At 38.8% G+C, this 20643-nt stretch overlaps 4 protein-coding genes and 1 long non-coding RNA gene across 6 annotated transcripts in view; 4 read left to right on the top strand and 1 right to left on the bottom strand.

The window, feature by feature from the left end:
- The first annotated feature begins 4400 nt into the window (after positions 1–4400).
- LOC311265138 (oxidoreductase HTATIP2-like) lies at positions 4401–8855 on the top strand. Its single transcript, XM_084366489.1, is given in 6 exon segments — positions 4401–5423; positions 5522–5629; positions 6284–6421; positions 6558–6608; positions 6612–6619; positions 7774–8855. Coding segments are annotated over 6 exon segments (711 nt in total). The 5' UTR covers positions 4401–5234; the 3' UTR covers positions 7991–8855.
- LOC311265209 lies at positions 6706–7842 on the bottom strand. The gene is made up of 2 exons (XR_014623557.1): positions 7753–7842; positions 6706–7236 (listed from the first exon to the last, which is right to left on the bottom strand). It is a non-coding gene; the product is annotated as an uncharacterized lncRNA (long non-coding RNA).
- An 879-nt stretch (positions 8856–9734) lies between the features above and the next one.
- LOC311265056 (oxidoreductase HTATIP2-like) lies at positions 9735–14015 on the top strand. The gene is made up of 7 exons (XM_084366371.1): positions 9735–10132; positions 10758–10947; positions 11039–11146; positions 11705–11842; positions 11976–12037; positions 12817–13056; positions 13394–14015. Exons 1-6 carry the CDS (start codon positions 10008–10010, stop codon positions 13031–13033), a joined length of 840 nt encoding a protein of 279 aa, XP_084222497.1. The 5' UTR covers positions 9735–10007; the 3' UTR covers positions 13034–13056; positions 13394–14015.
- Positions 14016–15223: 1208 nt separating this feature from the next.
- Positions 15224–18091, top strand: LOC311264957 (uncharacterized protein). Of its 2 annotated transcripts, XR_014623519.1 has the most exons (4): positions 15224–15337; positions 15450–15511; positions 16188–17697; positions 17851–18091. XR_014623519.1 is itself a non-coding variant. In XM_084366211.1 (3 exons), exons 1-3 carry the CDS (start codon positions 15315–15317, stop codon positions 17636–17638), a joined length of 1536 nt encoding a protein of 511 aa, XP_084222337.1. In that variant the 5' UTR covers positions 15224–15314; the 3' UTR covers positions 17639–18091. The 2 variants fall into 2 exon arrangements, 1 of the variants encoding a protein (XP_084222337.1); XM_084366211.1 differs by having other exon boundaries at positions 16188–18091.
- A 780-nt stretch (positions 18092–18871) lies between these two features.
- The window catches only part of prmt3 (protein arginine methyltransferase 3), a 54228-nt gene continuing 52456 nt past the window's right edge, over positions 18872–20643 (top strand). Inside the window, exons 1-4 of the mRNA XM_084348159.1 lie at positions 18872–18977; positions 19243–19369; positions 20404–20486; positions 20579–20628. Coding sequence (XP_084204285.1) covers positions 18956–18977; positions 19243–19369; positions 20404–20486; positions 20579–20628 — 282 coding nt within the window. The 5' untranslated portion in view covers positions 18872–18955. The remainder of the gene's footprint in view (positions 18978–19242; positions 19370–20403; positions 20487–20578; positions 20629–20643) is intronic.

Below are 20643 nucleotides of genomic sequence, written 5' to 3'. Positions count from 1 at the left end.
GGATGAAATCAAATATTTTTTCTGTGCATATGGACATTTTTGAACTGATCTGGATCTCAGTGAAAATCTGGAAAAATAAAAATCATTATCCTATGTATATTCTGTATCTGCTTGTTCTGACACTTCACTGAAGCTAACAAATTAAGCCTATAACTCTAACCTACCCAAAAAGGAAAATGCTAAAAACTTTAAAGTAATAATCTTAAAACGGTCATGTTGCTTTAAAAGAAGCTGACTTTTAGCACACTGAAATATTCATGGTTCTGTTATAATTTGAACGATAAAACACATTGGAGATTAATTACCATTGAAATGTATGACAATAAATGGATATCTGAGCAGAGGGTCACAGGAAAGCAAAAGGCATCATCTTGACTATTGTTCACGCCAGCTGCATCAGCCGACACAGCAACAAATAATGGCAACAGTCGGCTCTGATAATGGAGGCCCCTGTCATAATACACGTATACACACACACACACACACACACACACACACACACACATCATAGGTACCATCGAACCCCGCATCTTGATCAGACAGTGCCTCTCTAATTGAGCTAATCCCCACTTCAGGATCAGTGCTGTCCCCTGAGGTCTGACCCTCCACCCTGCCTGTCTCCTGTCTCAGCCCTCAGCTTAAACCTCCCGTCCCCTCTGTGGCTCATGTGGACTGTAAAGCTGTTTATTGGGAGACAATGGGCAGCAGATTGTGCTGTCAGGCTCCATTAATTTCCATCATTAGCATCACACTCCAGAGTCTGTGGAACCGGGCTCCTATAAGCCTTAAGCTGTGTTTGTGTTCAGCATGCGTGTGTGTGTGTGTGTGTGTGTGTGTATGTGTCCATTTGTGTATCTGTGTTTGGGTTTGATATGTATATACATGAAGGCATGCTTGTATATATGTGCCTTTAATTTGGAATGACCTAAAATCACATTCATAAGTGTTTTAAGATTATTTCTCTATCCTAATCTTTATATGAGTATTTTTTTACAGAATGTCAACATTTGATTCAAGGAAAAAATATACAAACAATATGTCACAATATAAAATCTGTCCATAGAGATAAAAAAAACTTTGAAAGGGGATACCAACTAAATCTGATCAATTTTAGTCCAGAATGTGTTCATTTTTGTTAAATGCCAGAGGGTGCCATCAAATGTCATCAATTAACACTGTCAGAGGTCTTATATGCTGCCTGAAAAAGCTAACATGCTTCCAGTCTTAAAACAATGCCCTGCAGCAAGAGATATATCATCCAAGTTGTATTCTTCAGTTAAGTTTGAGATAAAGCAGCTTTATCATTTACATTTTGCACTAGGAAAATTAAAACAATGTAAAACAATTTGAAAAAAGTGAAAATGGTAAAACTTAGATGCAGTTATATGCGCATTAAAGGAGGAATAAAACAGTTTTGTACAGCCATAGATTTAGTTATAAATATCCTGAACTTGCAGCCCACCAGAATAAAATGTTGGCATTTTACATTCAATCTTGTACAAGCCGTATGTATTGTATCAAAATGTCTATAAAAACTGTCAAACAACACTTATGTTACTTGTATATGAGCTGACTTTCATGTCAGGAAGTGGAGTGCATGGTGGTTGCGAGACGGCCGCCAAGCAAGGGACCACAGTTCAAGATGGGATTTCAACCACTGAAATTATATTTTTCAAGGAGAGACTGGGACATTTCCAGCTGTGTTGGTGGCAGCACGATGGATACTTTTTAAGAGCCTTGATTGTAAAGACAGAACTAGGGGAGTTTGATCTTTCCCTAAGCATAATGAAGTGTTTTTTGTGTCTAAACCTAACCAGACCATAAGCACAGCGTTGTCACAACATTACACAAAGAAAAGTTTCAACATATCCCTGTTTGCAGAAACATACAACACTAACATTTATTCTGGCAACTGGGTTGAAATGTGTCAATCTGTAGAACCTGTATTGCGCAGCTTTGAAGTGTAAGTTGACAATAATACACAACAGAGATTGTTTTTGAAGCTGTCACAGTAAAAACTTTGGTATTTTACTGTACTGACAATAAGGACTTTAAAAGGAAGGAATTAAACCAAAAATCCGCCTGATTTAGCTTTGACTTTTCTTTGCTCTAACATTCAGGATGACATTTGACATCGTCTTGACACATGGTACATTTTTGGTTTGAAGAAGCAGCCTTACAATATCTGATTTTGTGCCCAGACTGCCAATCAGGTGCACATTTACGTTAATATTAGCAAATATCTTGCACTTAGTATTATGTATTATTTGTTATGATTTTACATTTTTTATGTTTTTTTTATGATTACTAGCATATTTTTTGAAATACTTATTCCTATTCTTTTTAACCTCCCAGAGCATGTGTAAAATTTTTGTTATTTTTTATGTATGCAGCTAAGTACTTTGTTTCAAGTGTTTTACCTCCTTGGATACCACTGTAATGTCTACACTGTATTGTCTTGACGGTTACATATTGCTCTAAGTTGATTGAAACTGTATGCAGCACTATTGCAATACAGTAACTTAGTATATCTGATCTTATCTTACCTAATCAAATTAGCATATAATTGGCATTAGCCAGTACCATAATTAAAGAACTTTATCAGTTATGCTCTTTGTGTTTTTCAACTGCATCTGTAGTAAAAGTCTCACAAAGACTTCAGACTAATACTTCAGATGAAGTATGGCGGAACAGCAGTGAAAGAAACATCAAGCATATGCAATTATAAAGAAAGGCAGGAGGGACTGTGATTGAGGTATAGAGAATGGGAACAAGCCAATAAAAAACAACTCTTTATGATCCATATGTCCTTTAAGCGCAAGATAATCGATAGACGAACGCAATTGACCACTGACCACCAATGGCATTTCCACCTCCAGCGGCGGAGCTCTAAAAGGAAATTGAACCACGTTTCTGCCACGCACCCACTGAGGCATAAGCCTTCTTACTCCAACTTCCTGTCTGATCAATGTGAGAGACAATGACTCAACAGGTGTGACAGACAGGAGCCCAGCAGCAGATTTCCTCCCTGCAGTGAGGCCCAATTAGCACCCGCGGCTAAGGAACAAAGAGGCGACATTTCATTTCAGCAGAGTGCCAGTTTAAGGCCTCTTCTCTCAACCTCAGCCTCTTTTCTTTCTGTCTCTTACTGCTGACATCTTTAAAGGATCATCCCTGGCTCCATCATATTCTATTAAATTGGGTCGATGCCTTGTGTTCCAAGTGGCAGGGGTGTTAAAAACATGGGGTGTTGATGAATTCATTGCATGTGACTGGACTTGCTTTCTTTGTGTGGAGGTTTTGGCTAATGAAACCCCCTGAAGGTCTGACAAAAGGCAAAGACATTTTTCAGGGTTTGCTTCGCACTCTGGATTTCCTGACCAAACTACACACAATTGCTGCCATCCCAGACAACTTTTCAACTTGGAAAGAAGCAATCCATTGTATCCTCAAGTAGATTGAAAAGCAATTTATTATGACTTATTACACAGTGCCTGACGTACAAGTAGCTTTTATCAGTGTGAGGAAAGACATTAATAGTCAAATTATCAGGAGAGCTGTTCTCGTTGTCCTTCTCTTTGTGACTGCAAAACACTGTTTGCTGCACAGCTACTGTATTTGTACAATATTAGATGCCAATTTCAAACATTTTCTTTTTTATTTGAAATGATGCCATCACACACATATTTTGAAAGTGTATTTCTTATGGAAAGCTTATTCAAGAGTGTGAACTTACCAGTTTAACGAGAAACCGCCCTGGCTGAACAGCAGCGTGCATTCAACAATTTGAAACGAAACAATGGTAGAGTTTTATATTATTTTTAGGGTCAAGGATTTCTTTTGGTTATGAATTTATAAGAGAAATGTATGCAATAATGGAGTCAAATATTTGTATATTAACCTGGGCCTTATTAGATCTTTGCTCTATTAGAATTGGTTTATTAAATCTACAAACTCCTGACAGGTCGAGTTGGGCCTATAGACCAATAAGACATATAGCAGAATATCCTACATAAATAAAGAGGGCTTGGGCATGGGCAATGCTTTGGAATATTGCTAATCTCTAATAGATGCATTATTCCTATTGCCATGCCAAGCACAACCACCAAAATGCTTTTGAATTTTTAATATTACTTCAGCGGTGGATATATGTATATTTTTGAGGTTGGCCTTCTTGGCCTTTATATGACTATTTCCATTTTCTGCAACTTATACTAAACTGCATGTATTTGATATCTTTAGTTGCAGATTAATAATAGGCTAATAAAAAACATATAGTGTGGGGGGTAAATTAATATGGAGTATAGTAGGGTTCTCTTTTAAATGAGGATGGAAACAGGGAAGTTGAAAGTCTTCCTCGCTGTGGGTTTACTATCATATCATACCAAATACATATAAAATGTACAATTAAAAGGCTTGCTCTCATGTCTTGCAGGCGACATAATGACGGTAAATAACGAGCATTTCTGATTTGTTTTCCCCTCAACTCATCACCAAAGCAGGAAGAGGGCAGCAGCAGGGCTCGGCCGGGTGTTGCCCATGATGTGACGCCAAGATAATCCTAATAACACACCAGGAAGTGTCCTGGTATTAAACGTTTACCCAGAGGAAAACTAATGGACACCACTCTGCGAAACGCGACCCGTTTACCGTCGTAGTTCTCGTCGTTGCAGCGGGTTTGAATTCTGTCTACGGTCCTGATCCGACCAGGTGAAGAACAGCGCAGGTATACGTACAACTTTTAATATAGCTTCTCGTAACGTAGATAAGTGCGAACTAATGGTTCTTGTTAATTATAATGGTGACAGCCAGTGTAAACGTCAGAGAGGCAGAGCTTTTGGTTGTTCAAGGAAGGAACTCACCTCTGGGGATCAGTTGGGGCGTTGGAAGAAAAAAGGCACACGTCAAGCCAAACTCCTTTAAGAAATCTGTCAATTTAAAGTTGTCCGTCTTTATGGAAAACGTATGTACGACTTCAAACTAAACTATGACTGAATTTTGATTTATATGCATCTTGTCATTAATTCGTCTCAAATTGCAACCATTACATAACAGTGTTGATAATGTATTACAGGGGTCGACGACAATCTAAATTCAGACAGGAAAAATGACTGCAATTTCCCCGTCTCCAGTATAGTAATCCATTGTTGCTCAACATGTTTAACACTTTCATACATTAATATAAATTAGGCCTACATGTTTATTTTACTGTTAGCTGAACTTACACACACAGCATGGCTGAGGACATGAAGACTCCGGAGGAAAACTTCAGGCAGCAAAATAAAAGCTGTTTCATCCTCGGTGCCTCTGGAGAGACAGGCAAGGTGTTGCTTCAAGAGCTGCTGGAGCGCAACATCTTCTCCAAGATTACTCTCATAGGAAGGAGACAGATCACCTTTGAGGGCAAGGAATATGAAAAGCTGGTTAGTGGGTTTGTTTTCCCAGTTGACTCAATCACTTGAGACTCATCATGTTGTCCAGAGTAAATTTATGCTTGACTTTGTGTTTTCTATTCCTCCAGGTACAAGAGGTGGTGGACTTTGAGAAGCTTGATGACCATGCTGCTGCTTTCCAAGGTCATGATGTTGGCTACTGCTGCCTGGGAACAACCAGAGCAAAAGCAGGGGCTGTGAGTTAACTTTATAAATCTAATGTGGGTTAATTCATTAAGATTTTACTGTTGTACTGAAGCACACAATTACCAATACAATATATATCTGCTGGGATTCAGTGGGGTTGATAGTTGTTGGCAGTGACTCAGCAACTTCTTGGCCACATGCAGTACTAAAAGAAATCATGTGTTGTCCTCTTGTTTGTCCCCTGTGGCAACAGATGTATTGGTATCTTCATAGATGTAGGCCAGTAAGTAAGCAGGATATTGCAGGCCAGAATGCTCAAGACTTGTTTGAGACAGCAGTGTTATCACATAGTTTATCTATTCAAGTCGTCTTAAAACAAGAAAAATTAAGGGATCAACTTTATGCATTTATGTAAAAATATTAATATTGCCTGTGCTGTACTGCGAATGAGCAATTACTACTATTAGTAGCTAACTTTATTCTCAAGCCAGAGATTAAAACAGAGGTGCTATCACAGTTCTGAGTGAACCTGTATGGAAAAAAAACTACCGTATCACTTATAATCACAAATAATCGCAGCAATAGTTCACTGACTTTAATATAAACATGTGGATTTTTGAATCAACGCTTTTGCACTTCTCAGTGTTGTCAAAATACCATCAAAGTGGTTTATTTTTTTCTGTCACTCCTGTGTTTTATTGAAGGAAGGATTTGTCCGCGTCGATCATGACTATGTTCTGAAATCAGCGGAGCTCGCCAAGTCCGGAGGCTGCACACAGTACCATCTGTTGTCCTCCAGAGGAGCTGATAAAACCAGCAGCTTCCTCTACCTGAAAGTCAAGGTATCCATTTCCTTTCTCTAATGCTTGCAGATACTGGAGTCTTCTTTTTATCAACTAAACTTATGTGTGTGTGTCCCATTAAATGATGATATTGGACAACAACTGCAAGATCAACATGAAATTGATTTTCTTCCAGGGACAAGTGGAAGCAGATATTGAGGTGCTGGGTTTTGACAAGTATGCCATTTAAAGACCAGGGTGAGTGACCTGATTTACTTACTTCAAGGTTGTTTATTTGTCGTTTTACAACACAGGGTTGCATAATGAAATGAAAGAGAAACAGAGAACACGTGTACAGTTATTTAGAAACCTATACGACCAGGAAGTAATTCTGTAGGGCATTTTTTAAATCTGGGTGAATGGTGAAGGTAATATGGTTGACACCTTCAGGTTACAAGTTTGATATCAGGTAAACACTGTTCATCAACTTTGACAAGGTGAGCACCAAGCTCTGGCGGCTCTGTACGAGGTCTGCCTGTCGAGTGAAGAGCTCTATCCAGGATGTTGTGGTGGAGACACGTTTCTGTAAAGATATGGGCGCAACAGTCACTGATTTCCTATTGCTTGGCCAGCCTGAGTCCCATTTCCTCCATTGCATTTTCCTGCGATCATTAGCGATTACATTAGCCAGGACCAGCCTTAAAGCCTAGCTGGATTAGCACAGCTCTCATCCGGACTCTCTTCCTCTTCTCGTTGGGACAGTTGGGCTGGTCAGGTTAGATGGTCGAAAGATGCCGTGGGCAGTGGACTTATCAGAGTTAGCTGCTCTTAATCCAAAACCAAAGCTTTTTTCTCCAATGCTGATTAATGTATTCCTGCCATTGGCAATACGTGTTTCAGTGGCAAAAATAACAGTTCATTTAAAAAAACCAATCATTTCACTTTTCCACATTCACCTATCAGATTAGAAAATGTATCCAACGCTAAAAAGGTCTCGACATGAATTCATTTTGTACAACAGAGGCATGTGTATAGTGCAAACAGTTGAGAAAGATCCCCCCTGTCAACTTGGCCAACACCAAGTATTTGCACAGATATACCTACAATATACATCCTCTTGCAACTGAATTGCAGTAAGTTGTGTTTGGCCTGTGAGCGTTATCTCAACCCACTACAGGAAATGACCCCAAAACAATTTGGGTTATGGTAGTATGGAGGTGGTTTATGACATCTGATAGCTGCCATTAGTTCATGATGCATAGGTAAGTGGAGCAGAACAAAATTAAATCGGGGCTTGACAGGTTATCAAAACTCCACATAGCAAACAAGTCAGGGATGAATCATAATAGTGTAGTGTGACATGAGTCATACGATTAGGATATCATCAATACCTTTGTGTTTTCCTCCAACAGGGTTTTGCTTGTAGATAGGCAGGAGAGTCGGCCTGGCGAGTGGCTGACCAGGAAATTCTTCGGTGCCTTTTCTTCTGTCTGTTCTACGTCCATGGCCATCCCAATCGAAACGGTGGCAAAAGCAATGGTGTCAAACACGCTGATTCAACCTGAGCAGAAGATGGAGATCCTAGAGAACAAAAACATCGCCAGTCTGGGAAAGAGTGCAGGAAAATAAGAATGATCTGGCAAAGACCTCTAATGGCTGTGGTAAATATTTACAGGATGAACTCCCCAGAGAAACTTGACAGACAGATTTCAGGAAGACTTTCTGTGTGACCACTGGCTCCAAACTATTATTTTCGTTTTCTCTTTTCAGATCATTTCAAGAGATAAAGAGAAGGCTACACACAGCATGTACTAATCACTTCATCATCATCATGATAAAGGGATTTCACATCAGGCCTACTTAAAAATATACAATAATTTATCCGTGAATTTGGTTGTTGTCAGAAAAAGTGTGTTTCTATGAAAGTATATCTTGTAGTGGGTCTGCTTGAATGTTTCTGGAGAAAACATCCTGTGAAGCTAGCAAAATATTTAGCCAATCCTTAAATTGTATTTGATTTTCATTTCTAGCATCTTGAGTGATACAACTGTGATATTTTCCTCAGGGAACTATTGCCAGGCTTTCTTATGTTTCCTAGTGCTCTGAGAATATGCACTGAACAACTGCCTTAATGTTGTTATAAAAGTATACTCTACTTTAGATAAAAATATTGGATGTTTTAATATGTTTTCATTGCATTATTATACATATTTAACTCTGTGTGTTTGCGAGCGGGTGTTTGATTTATGAAAAATTCCATAATGGCTGTGTCAACATTAATATCTAGTGTCTGTATCTGTGTAGTGTATATTGCTTGTATATACACAAAATCTGTGCGATGATATTTTTCAGGTAATATTCAGTATTCGTTCCCTTTAGATTTAACAGTTTATTTAACATGCAGATACAGTGCCACTGATTGAAGATATTCATTTCTGTTTCTCCAGTGATACCAGTACTGTAACACGATTAAATCACTTTTTTTGATAATGAATTGTGTCTATGTTTCTTAAAAATTGACTTTGGCAGGTTGGAATAACCAGTGGCTCAGTTGGTAAAGCGGGCACCCCATGTATAGAGGCTGTGTCCTCGAGGCAGCGACCCCGGGTTCGATTCGACCCTGTGGCCCTTTGCTGCATGTCATCCCCTCTCACTCTCCCCTCATTTCCTGTCCAATACTTCAGCTGTCATCAAAAAAAGTTGGTCTATGGAAGAAGCTTGTTGGGCTTTAAAAGGTGCCATTTGCAAGAAAGTTGATTTTTGAGTCTCATTCCCAACTCGTCAAATAATGATGCTCCGGGATTTCCCAATTTATCAAAAACTGAATCTTTGGGATTGTAGGACCACCATCCCAAAATGTCAGTTTTGGCTGACTTGGGAGTGAGACTCAAAAACCAACTTTTCTTCCAAATAGCACATTTAATTCTGTACCTTCGCAATGCAGAATTGCCACAAAGCTATGGTCTTTTATCCCAGACGAACAACTTGGTAATATATTTTAAAAGACTGCTAAATTAAAATTTGTTTACAAAACAAAGTTTTTATATCATGTTCATACACACATTTTAGAGCCCCACTTTAAATAAATGATAACGACTCCCTCTCAAAGATTTGTATGAATAAATTCATTTTTGAAGATAATGGTGGTGACTATGAAACCTCTAATGAAGTGGATCACAAGCCTATTATAACAGCAATACAGTAAGCACCACAAGAGGACATTAGGTAGTAATGATCCTATGGTATAGGGGCCAGTTTGGCTAAAAAACTGCTCTGGATTACAGTAGAGACTGCACAGATGATCACACGAGGGATTCTCATGGCTCAGGGGTCCTTCAAATTCCAAGTGCGCATGCGCGGTCTATAAGCGTTGTCTATGGTGGAAAATGAGGATGACAACAGGGCTTTTTGAAGTTCATAGTCCCTCTCGCTGTTTAGTTTCCTACAATATTATACAATTAACAATCTTTAAGTTAGCTTGTGCCGTCTGCCAAGCCACAAAGTGACGGTGACGATCATTTCTGATATTTTCCCAGCCTATCACCGAAACAGGAAGAGAGCACCGTCCGTAAAGATGAAGCAACCAGGAAGTGTCCTAGCAATCTAACCGTTGCTCCCAGCGACGGGTCCATGGCTGCTCCTGCAAATGTCTCTTATGAAACTACTGGGCACCACTCTGGGAAAAGCTACCGGGCTCTTAGCTGTCCTAGTTGTTGTCATTGCAGCGGTTTTGACTTACTTCGACGACCCTGATCCGGTTAAATACGCCAGGTAAAGAGCAGCGGAGGGTTAAGCTAGTTCTCTGCCAGCCAGATGCTGCACGTTAAGTTAGCTGCTGTCTTACATTAAAAACATGTAAATGTAACTAACGTTAATGGGAAGTGTTGGCTATAATGGTTTCTGACCTGTGTTTAACCAATGTAAACGTCAGAGAGAAGCAAAGCTCATATCTCTCCATGGCTTACGAACGTTAAGCCAAACCCCTACTAAGAAATCCGTCAATTTAAAGTCTCGTTTCTTTATGGAAAAAGTACTTACTATGTAATACAATACTAGTACTGGCTTTTGAGTTAAATGCATCTTCTCATTAATTCGGCACATATTGCAGCCATTACTTATCAGTTTTTAATAATAAAGAGGTCGACGACAGTTGAGCCTGTGACAGAGGGAACATGGCATTTCTTGTCATGAGTACTATACAGTGAGTCAGTCTAACTTATCTGACTGCTCAGTCAAAGAGTATGTGAAAACATGCCTTATGCAGCTATAATAAACAATGTTTGCACAATTTGTTTTACGTTTACACATTGCCTACATAAATCCATTCGTTTGATTTTAGTATTACCTGAGCTTATACAAGGTGTTAAGAGAGCAGTCAATTTGTTTCTGCACACAGCATGGCTGAGGACATGAAGACTCTGGAGGAAAACTTCAGGCAGCAAAATAAAAGCTGTTTCATCCTCGGTGCCTCTGGAGAGACAGGCAAGGTGTTGCTTCAAGAGCTGCTGGAGCGCAACATCTTCTCCAAGATTACTCTCATAGGAAGGAGACCGCTCACCTTTGAGGGCAAGGAATATGAAAAACTGGTTAGTGGGTTTGTTTTCTCAGTTGACTCGATCACCTGAGATGTTGTCCTGATTAAATTTATGCTTGACTTTGTGTTTTCTATTCCTCCAGGTACAAGAGGTGGTGGACTTTGAGAAGCTTGATGACCATGCTGCTGCTTTCCAAGGTCATGATGTTGGCTACTGCTGCCTGGGAACAACCAGAGCAAAAGCAGGGGCTGTGAGTTAAACCATTAAGATTTTAATGTTGTACTGCAGCACAAAATGACCAAATTGAAATACATCTTTTGGGATTCGACTGAGTTGCTTGTTCGTAGCAATGACTCAGCAATTTCTTTGCCATGTATTAACTTTTCCAGCAATTTCAAACTGATATTGGCTAGGCTTATATATTTCTTATAATAGCTGTTAATATATCCGTGGTAGGCTATATTAGCTTATCACAGATATATTGGTGTTGCTGTAGAAAGCAGGAAATTGCAGGTCAGGATGCTAAAGATTAGTTTGAGGACGTGTAGAAACAGAAAATCAGTATGTAACTAAATGGAAAGCTGATAAACAACAATTTGAATTATTGTTCAGTCATGATTACAATACACTTATTAACAACATGATCTCATTGATTCTTTGTTCTGATCAGCTAATTTGCTGAATTTAATATGAACATGAAGATTTTTACATTTTGTCAATGACATGCAAACTTTGGCAGACACCTGTCAGTGTTGTCAAAATGCCATCAAAATAATTGTTTTCCTGTTACTCGTCTGTTTTATTTCAGGAAATATTCATCCGTGTCGATCATGACTACGTTCTAAAATCAGCAGAGCTCGCCAAGTCAGGAGGCTGCACACAGTTCCACCTGGAGTCCTCTAGAGGAGCTGAGAAAAACAGCAACTTCCTCTACCTCAAAGTCAAGGTACCCATTTCCTTTCTTGAATGCATGCCACATACTGGAGTTTTCTTCTCAACTAAACCTTACCTGTGGGCCTCATTAAATGATGACATTGGACAGCCACTAAAAGGTCAACGTGAAATTGATTTTCTTCCAGGGACAAGTGGAAGCAGATATTGAGGCGCTGGGTTTTGACAGATATGCCATTTACAGACCAGGGTGAGTGATCCAATTTGCTTAATTCAGTCATTTCATAAGACACACTTCCACATTTCCCATATGAGATAAGAAAATCTAAAACAAAAACCTGCTACAGGAAATTACTCAAACAAATTGGATTGGAGGAATATGGAAATGGATGTTGGATGTGATCAGTTTATAATGCATAGGGAAGCTGAGCAGAACACAGCTAAATCTGGGCTGATGCTCATATTCATCCAGTCTTCGTGGGTTCTTAGTTGATACAAGACTAAAGAAGAGGATATCCCTGATTGATTTCTGGCAGAAAACTTTATTTATAACGTAATATTTTACTCCAATGTCTCTATCAGTGACGTCTATGTGTAATATTCCAGTGTCCTAGTAAGCCTTTGGCAGTGAGGCAGCAATAAAAATATGTAGAAATATTACGCTTTATTAATGTTTCAGGGACTGCAATCATATTTGTTAACTTGTTACCAAAACTCCATCCAGTAAACAAGGCACTTGTGACACCATGTGCTTTTTGTCATGAATGGATCTTAATAGTTTAGTGTGAAATTAGAATGAACCAAATACAAAATTGTAACTAGGTCAACTTTTTCCACTGTGGTGCAGACCATAGAAAACATGTGATCACACCCTTTTACATGATACAAATGTTGATTGTACCCGATTGCTAGTATGACCTATTGAGAAGGGAATTTCCTTAATTGCCACGGTAGAGAAACATCTGCTCTGCCTGCAGTCTGAACAAAGCCCGACAAAGTCATCAATACCTTTGTGTTTTCCTCCAACAGGGTTTTGTTGGTAGATAGGCAAGAGAGTCGACCTGCCGAGTGGATGGCCAGGAAATTCCTTGGTGCCTTTTCTTCTGTCTGTTCTACGTCCATGGCCATCCCAATCCAAGTAGTGGCAAAAGCGATGGTGTCAAACACTCTGATTCAACCTGAGCAGAAGACGGAGATCCTGGAGAACAAAGACATCGCCAGTCTGGGAAAGATTGAAGGGAAATAAGAGAGAGGAGGAAATACAGTGAGGTGAGAAAAATATTAATTGTTTTCACTGATGACATCACTGACAGCTTGGCCTTGTATAATACACACAAAAAGAACAAATAAGTATTAATAATAAACAAGCAGCACATTAAGTTAGTTTTCGTAACAAAAGTCTTCTTGAGATTGCAGGTTGGTGAATATTGGGAGTTTTAAATTTCAACCACCTTTGCTATAAAGTCAGATTAAGGCGTCTGCCACTAAAGGCTTTTATCTTTCATCTCAAGATAATAATTAATGATTCAAATTTTTGCTTTTGCTCTAAAGCTGTACCTTTACAAAGTTAAGGCTCAAAACTAATAGTTTCTTTTTCTCTTTTCAGATAATGCAGCAGATGTAAAGACAACTGCACGCTACAAATAACCACGTCATCATCATCATCATCATCATATTATCAGAATTTTCTCATTATGCCTATTTGAAAATTTACATTAATGTATCCATGATTTTTTTCTGTTTTCAGGAAACCAAAGTGTGTTTCTATGAAAGTACTTCTTGTAGTCGGTCTGCTAGATTCTATAAAGAGGAAGCATCCTGTGAAGCTAGCAAAATATTTATTCTTGAAATTGTATTTGGGTTTAACTTCTTTGGTCTTGAATGATGTATGTAGTGAATGTAATATTTTCAGCCAGGCTTTTTGATGTTTATTATTTGTGCTTTGAGACAGCACATTGAAAACTGCCTTAATGTGGTTTTATGGTTTATTCTACACTTGATTAAAAACATCATTTTCATATCATTGTTCTACTTATTTAACTGTGTGTGTGTTTGATTTATGAAAATGATTCCATAAAGGCTGTCAATGATAATATCTGGTGTATATATCTGTGCTATGCATCTGTGTAGTATGTAGTATACAGTGCCATAAATTAAAGATTTTAATTTTTACAGTGATAAAAATGGAATGAATGGAACAATTTTGAATAAACTTTGTTGATACTGACTTCTTTATGCATTTTTCTGATGGCAAATGATGGTCCTACAAGTTCAGTAACCAATTTAAGGTCTTAACTGCTGTATTTGATGAATGTTAATGAATTTTAACCCATAATCCCTTATTTCAACAATCATTTTAGAACCATGTTAATATTTGACATTGCTTGCACATGCATAGTTTTAGAGTATTGTGTTCATGCAAAAATCTAAAAGATTGTTCCAACTTCTTTTTTCAACACTCTTCTACTTTAATTTTATTTGTCTGTTTTTTTGTTTCAGAGACAATATTTAAATAAACTTGCATTTTTTTTCTCCTTGATCTTGCAGCGCCCCCCTGTGACTTAATGTGGTAACACCCATTATACTCTAAAGGCTTATGTGTTGTGTCCTGGCTCTCAGTTACAGCTAAATGTGCCTTTGAGTGTCTAAAGTTGCAATTTATTTGTTTTAATTCTCCAGAAATGATATGTGGTAAAATAATTTTATATATATTATGATGTGGTAAAATATTAAGTTATGAATAAAGTTTTCTGCCAGAAGTCAATCTAGGATCTCATTCATTCTATTAAAAGATGATGACCTCAGGTACACACAAATAAAGTCCCATACCTTTCAAGTGAAGACTAGGTTTACTTTCAGATAAATCTAATACAAAACAAACAAACAAACAAAAAAATAGTAAAAAGACACCAGCTGAATAACACAAAAATCATTCCTTCCAAGAAGTCATTTTCCATTTTCTTTACTCCTAATCTTACTAGCTGGCAAGAGATTTATATTAGATGACACAGTTCATCCAAACTATTTTTTTTAACTAAGCTTCAAGTAATGGGTGGTTCAAACAATAAACCCATCTAAAGTTATCTTTGTACTGTAACAAGAAAGTCAAAGCTTCAACTGAAATGCAGTTTTATCCACAATAGACTAAAAACAAAAGTTTGAGTACTAATAACCGACAGTCACGTTCTTTTTTGAAGCTAAATATTAAAACGTTTGCCCAAACATGTCTACAGCTCGTTCAGCAAACAACAAATGACGTACTCCCCAGAAGTGACACTGAGCAGGAGAATTTACCTCAAACTGACATTGTTTGGGGAAAAACAGACAGCCTCCTCTTCCTCCTGCAGCTTTGGGTGTTGCCATCTTGGCCATGCAGCAATTAGTCCAAAATGAGGAGCAGCCGAGTTGATCTGCCTCTCACAGCTTGGAGTTTATAAACTTTGGTCTGGATCTGTGCCACCTGTTCCAACAGGGTAGCCACAGCTTGATCTACTGTTGGGTATGGTGCTGCTGAAAAAGGCTTTACAATGAGCCCTACAGGATATTTTAGGTAACAGGTGTTCAATATACTGTAGGTTTCACTTGATTGTAGTGACTTCAGCGGTCATCTAAAGATGCACTGGAAACTGTTGATCTTACCTGTGTTGTCCTTCACTCTGCAGGCTGTTTGTTCTTTGTCTTTGGCTGCTGGACCGTGGCGTAAATTGTGAGGATACACAGAAAGGTATTGAAAGTTTGCAATTTTAACAGAAATGTTAAATGTTCAATATGCTTTTAAAAATAATAGAGGATTAGTTGCCTATTGTTTGAAAAATCCAGTGTTGTAAAAAGTACCCAAAAGTTGTACAGGAATAAAAGTAAAGATACTGTGTTAAAATATTTCTCTGGTAAAAGTGAAAGTCCCTCCATTCAAATACTACTTGAGTGAAAGTATCTGAAATCAAATGTACCGAAGTATTAAAAGTAACTTTCTTTCAATAAAAGTACTGAAGTATCAAAAGTACAGGTAAAACTAAATCGTATATAGATTTACAGACTGTATACCATGAGTCAACTGATTATCAGATCTGATATTCAGTATTTTTCTGATGATTGAAATTGGTGTTTTGTTTTTTAATCCAATTGCAGATCAAATAAATTAATTTAAATATGCACAACTTTGGCTCCTCTGATTTAGCATCCAACATGCAAAGTAACTAGTGATTTAAGTTATCAAAGTGAAGTAAAAAGTACAATACTGGCCTCTAAAATGTATTTTGGAAGTATAAAGTGGCAGAAAATTTAAATACTCACCACACAACTTTACTAGTAAAGTACAGTACTTGGGTAAATATACCTCAGTTACATTCCATCACTGGAGAAGTCTGTACAATATCTGTCAATGTGTTTTGTTTCAATAGGTTACGTCCCACGTGTCCAGGCAGGACAGACACCAGAGGGAGTCCACAATGATGAAAGAGACTACAAAAGATGGAGTGAACTACCTGTTTTAAGAATCCCTACAGCTGGTTTCAAGACATCAAGTGGCAGCCAACCTGCTCAAGAAGATCACACCACCGACTCTGCATCATCACAAATTCAAAGCCGGTATCCTTATCCTGTATATAGAAATGTTCCAAAAAGCCAAGTCAACCTTTTTCAAAAAGGCTTCAAGTCTGCCACAGTTGCACAAGGACGAAGTGCTGGGGTGTACGACCGCTCTGGAACCAAAACATTCGCTTTTCCTGAAGGCAAGAAGATTCATCAAGCAAACTCTGATTCTGTATTCTCCACAGGTGCAGTTCAGGTTCCACCCCATATCTTTCATCTATCAAGAACCAAGCTGACGGGAGGTTTTTCACCTCAGGTAGAGAAAGCACCAGTGGGCTTTGGACCAAGCAGAAGGGTCCCCATATATTCACATGGCAGCACAGAAAGTCCAGATATCCAAGCTATCAAGTCCAGTCTGAAGTCTGAGTCTCAGAAGATGCATATAAACCCATCCAGGCCCAACATATTTTCCAAACACCCACATGGCTTGCATCTCCCAACCAGGCCCGAGGTGAATGGAAATCCTGGCAGTAATTCAGCAGGAAAAGGAAAGAGTCCAACATGGAGTCCCAGGATGTTCAGCAGTGATGTGACGTCTGAAGCAAGAGGATATGCCCAGGTTCGCCACATCAAGCCTAGTATTGACAAAACACAGCCACAAGCTAGTTCTGCTGCAGGTAGAAAGTTCTTGGAAAGGGGGTTTCCATCTGTAAAACAGAATCAGGGAAGATATAGCCATGATGGTCTTGGTGTTCCAGCATCAAGTGAAAGGCGGCTAAATCTTAATTATGATACCAGAGGAAGACAACCCAGCAGCTGGCATCCTCCACCACCGGATAGAGCAATAAGCCATGTCCAAGGCAAATTCAAACCTTTCCAAAGACTTCCCACAATTGAGCTCCCTCCTCACAACCATTCATCAGACGAAGAAACGGCTCCCACTCAGACATCAGATATCACTTCATCAGTTGTTCCTTCAGTTGGAGAGTTGAGCACCACGTCTGCTTCACCCATGCAGACGGAGAGCCAAGATGGAGAGTCAAGCACCAAGTCTGCTTCACCCATGCAGACGGAGAGCCAAGATGGAGAGTCAAGCACCAAATCTGCTTCACCCATGCAGACGGAGAGCCAAGATGCAAAGCTTGTACCTCAAACATCAAACCATGATGACCAGTCTGAGAGTACAGCAGAAGTTGGACCTGCCTTGGAAAAGAACGAACCAGTTACAGTTATTCCTCTGACTGTACAACCAGCAGAAAAAGAAGGAGAAGGTGACACGGTTGTCTCAAGTCCTTTGGAAAAGGATCAGTCTGAAGTTTGACTTCACCTGACTGATGCTGTTTCGGGAAACGCCAATATTGGTGGCAACACCAGCACTAGGTACGCCTTTGTGGTTAAACCGATGCATTTTTAGCAACTTCTCTCTATTTTGAGCTATGTCTGTTTTGCAATAATGTAAATTGGTACCAGCTGTCAAGGTCTCAGTGGTGAAATAACTTGTTGTTAAAGATGTGATCTGTTTTTCCCTGACAGATTTTAAACCTGCTCTGAGCTCTGTTGCTTGTCTACAAAGTGTCTGACTCTGAAGAAAATATCATCATTAAAAGTTTTTGCTCTTTTTGGTCTCCACAAACTGGCTTTGCAGGGGTAAATAAAGAAATCAGAATTAATCAGAAATCAGTTTGGAGGTTAAACATAAGTCTGGAGCATATTTTTGAGATGTTATTTATTGTATTTACAATTATTTTGTTATTAAACATGAACTGTTAATACACATTACTGGCATTTTTCCACATTTTGACATTGTGATAAAGCTGTTATGACGGCAGCTGTTAAACTAGCCCTGTTTTGTTTTGTCTTTACATAGTGTTTGTCAGCGGTGGAAGAGGTATTCAGATGTTTTACTTAATACCATACAGTGAAAATATTCTCGTACGAGTGAAAGTCCTGCACACAATATCATAATTATCAGCAAACTTTACTATCTAACTTTAGTATCAAAAGCGCTCAACATGCAGAAAAACGGTCCCTGTCTGTGTTTTACTATGAAAGATGTTTTTAGGATAATACTGGTGCATAATGTGTATGATGCATTTTACTGCTGCTGATTATCACTGCTCAAAATGAGTTAGGGATATTTTAGTGTTTCACTTGATATTTTATTCTGTGACATATCTGACTTTTTGTTTATATTTTTGTTCCCCCCAAATAATGCCACACATTTAAATGGACTTTTATTGCATATCCATTCACATGCATATATGCACCTATGTCGCAATATCCCTAACTAATTTTGAGTGGTATGTATGTGTGTATTTGTGTATGTATATATAATGTATGCCTCAAAACGAATAATTATTTGAGCGTTTTCAAATAAGAAAAACTTACCTAATTTTATTTGCATTTGTCCTTCATCAAACTCCTATCCAAGCAGCCAGGTTTTATGTTTGTGTCACATTTATACTCTTCACCTGCACCTGTGTGTCAGACCAGACCGAGTTGCAGTAAACAGGTGTCATAAATTAAATAAAGCTTTGGCGACATCTGGTGGCGTCTACCTGGTAGTGCCTCTTGTGACTCGGCCCTTCTCTACGTCACCTGACGTCACCAGGAAGTCCACTGAAACCAAGGCGACATCATGGCAGAGTACACAGACACACGTGAGTGCAGTAAATAGCTAATTTAAACCCCCAAAACTTACACTTTTTAAAAATGCAAGCTTATGTTTTGGCTGGCGATAATGTCTGTTGCGTATATTGCGACTGAACTGTGTCTTTGTTTGCGTTCACGACGCGTTAGCAGCCGTTTGCTCGGTTGAAACGTTAAAGCTAATTCATCTTAGCTTACTTCAACGCTGCCAGAGTAACTAAGCTATGTGGTTTAGTGTCTCTTACGTGCAACTGTAATGAGGTTTCGTTTTGACAGACTGTGATGGAGATGCTGAGGAGATGCCCGAGCTCTCTGACGGTGACGAAGATGATGACGAAGAGCAGTGGCAGTGGCTGGAGGAGGACAGTCAGCAGGTTAAGGTTACCTGTCTCTTCTGTGACAGGTGAGATGCTGCTGCTGGAGGAAAGACTGCAGACTTTGTGCAACAGCTAACTACAGCAGGCGTTTGGATGAGTCTAGGTTGACATGTTAACGCACTGCAGTGATTTTCTTAAAGGTGCACTGTGTTGTTTTGGGGAGGAAATTGTAATCAGAAGAGAAAGTGATTTTTTTTTTATGCCTCAACAAACACTCTTTGTTTTAACGACTGAATAAACAAACTGACCTTAAATGTGTTGCTGGAGAAGGCATTGTTTTTCAAGTTCAGAAGAAGACAACACAGTTGTAACTTGCAATATGTTCTCCACAAGTGTTTGGAGAGGAGGGAAAAAGTCTTGAGTTTAACCCAATAAATGTTATTCGAGCTATGAATAATAAATCATCCATCTTTTCCCGCAACATCTGCATAAACTACAGGTTATGAACTTATTTTTAAAATTCAAAAATGTGAAATGCTGCGAGAGGCAGGTAATCATCAGTTATCGGTATCAGTTCGGTATCAGCCCCCTACACGTTTCTGGAGCAGAAATAATAGTGACATGCTTCATAAATAACTCTTCAAACCTTCTCTGATGAGTAATTTGTTCAACAGATAGAAGCACATGCCCCAGTGTCCTAAGACTCACCTTGTGGTCAGTCAGCAGCAGACAATCCCAACTGTCTGTCTTCATTTTCACTAGTTTTTCTTTTTTGTTTCCAATTTAAAAGCTCAAAATCAGTCTCGGTTTGTCGTTTAGTTTATTTTTCATGTAGTCTGCACAACCAAAAGCAAGTCAGACCTCATTATTGTTTCCTCCCTGCCGGAGGACTGTGACATGCAGCAAATTGATACAGTAATTGCAAATCTAAACTCGAACCGCAACAAGTATTTCAGCAGGGTGCAGCTGTTCATACAATTTGAAGTTTGTACGTTACGATCCAGTTTATTCTCTCATAAATCTGATAAATCTGTTACTAATTTACAAAGATTGATATGTGAGTTTATAATATTTTAGATGTTGTAATGAAACTGATTTTCCTGTAAACTCTGCGTTCAAGGTTGCTGAGCTCTGTGCCTGCCACCCTGCAGCACTGCACAGCTGAGCACCAGGTCAACCTCGTAGATGTGATAAGAAAACACAGTAAGTAAATTCTTAAACTCTCTGTGTCTCTGAAGAACCAGAGGATTATTCAAATATGTGCAAATGGCTTAACTTTTTTCCCCCCTTTTTAGAATTAGATGACTACGGTTACATAAAGATGATCAACTTCATACGGTCAAAAGTAAGTACTGTATGA

The sequence above is a fragment of the Pagrus pagrus genome (assembly GCF_965226575.1).
Source record: "Pagrus pagrus genome assembly, chromosome: 1".
NCBI classification, from domain to species: Eukaryota; Metazoa; Chordata; class Actinopteri; order Spariformes; family Sparidae; genus Pagrus; species Pagrus pagrus.
Note: the sequence above shows the minus strand (reverse complement) of the source record. Positions and strands in the feature narration are given on the sequence as shown.

Excerpts from the sequence above, each read along its gene's own strand:
- LOC311265056 (XM_084366371.1), top strand. The coding sequence starts at position 10,008 with ATGTCTCTTATGAAACTACTGGGCACCACTCTGGGAAAAGCTACCGGG. Across the intron at positions 10,948-11,038 it reads GCAAGGAATATGAAAAACTG|GTACAAGAGGTGGTGGACTT; the intron begins GTTAGTGGGTTT and ends CTATTCCTCCAG. Across the intron at positions 12,038-12,816 it reads TATGCCATTTACAGACCAGG|GGTTTTGTTGGTAGATAGGC; the intron begins GTGAGTGATCCA and ends TTCCTCCAACAG.
- LOC311264957 (XM_084366211.1), top strand. The coding sequence starts at position 15,315 with ATGAGCCCTACAGGATATTTTAG. Across the intron at positions 15,338-15,449 it reads AGCCCTACAGGATATTTTAG|GCTGTTTGTTCTTTGTCTTT; the intron begins GTAACAGGTGTT and ends TTCACTCTGCAG. Across the intron at positions 15,512-16,187 it reads TTGTGAGGATACACAGAAAG|GTTACGTCCCACGTGTCCAG; the intron begins GTATTGAAAGTT and ends TTGTTTCAATAG.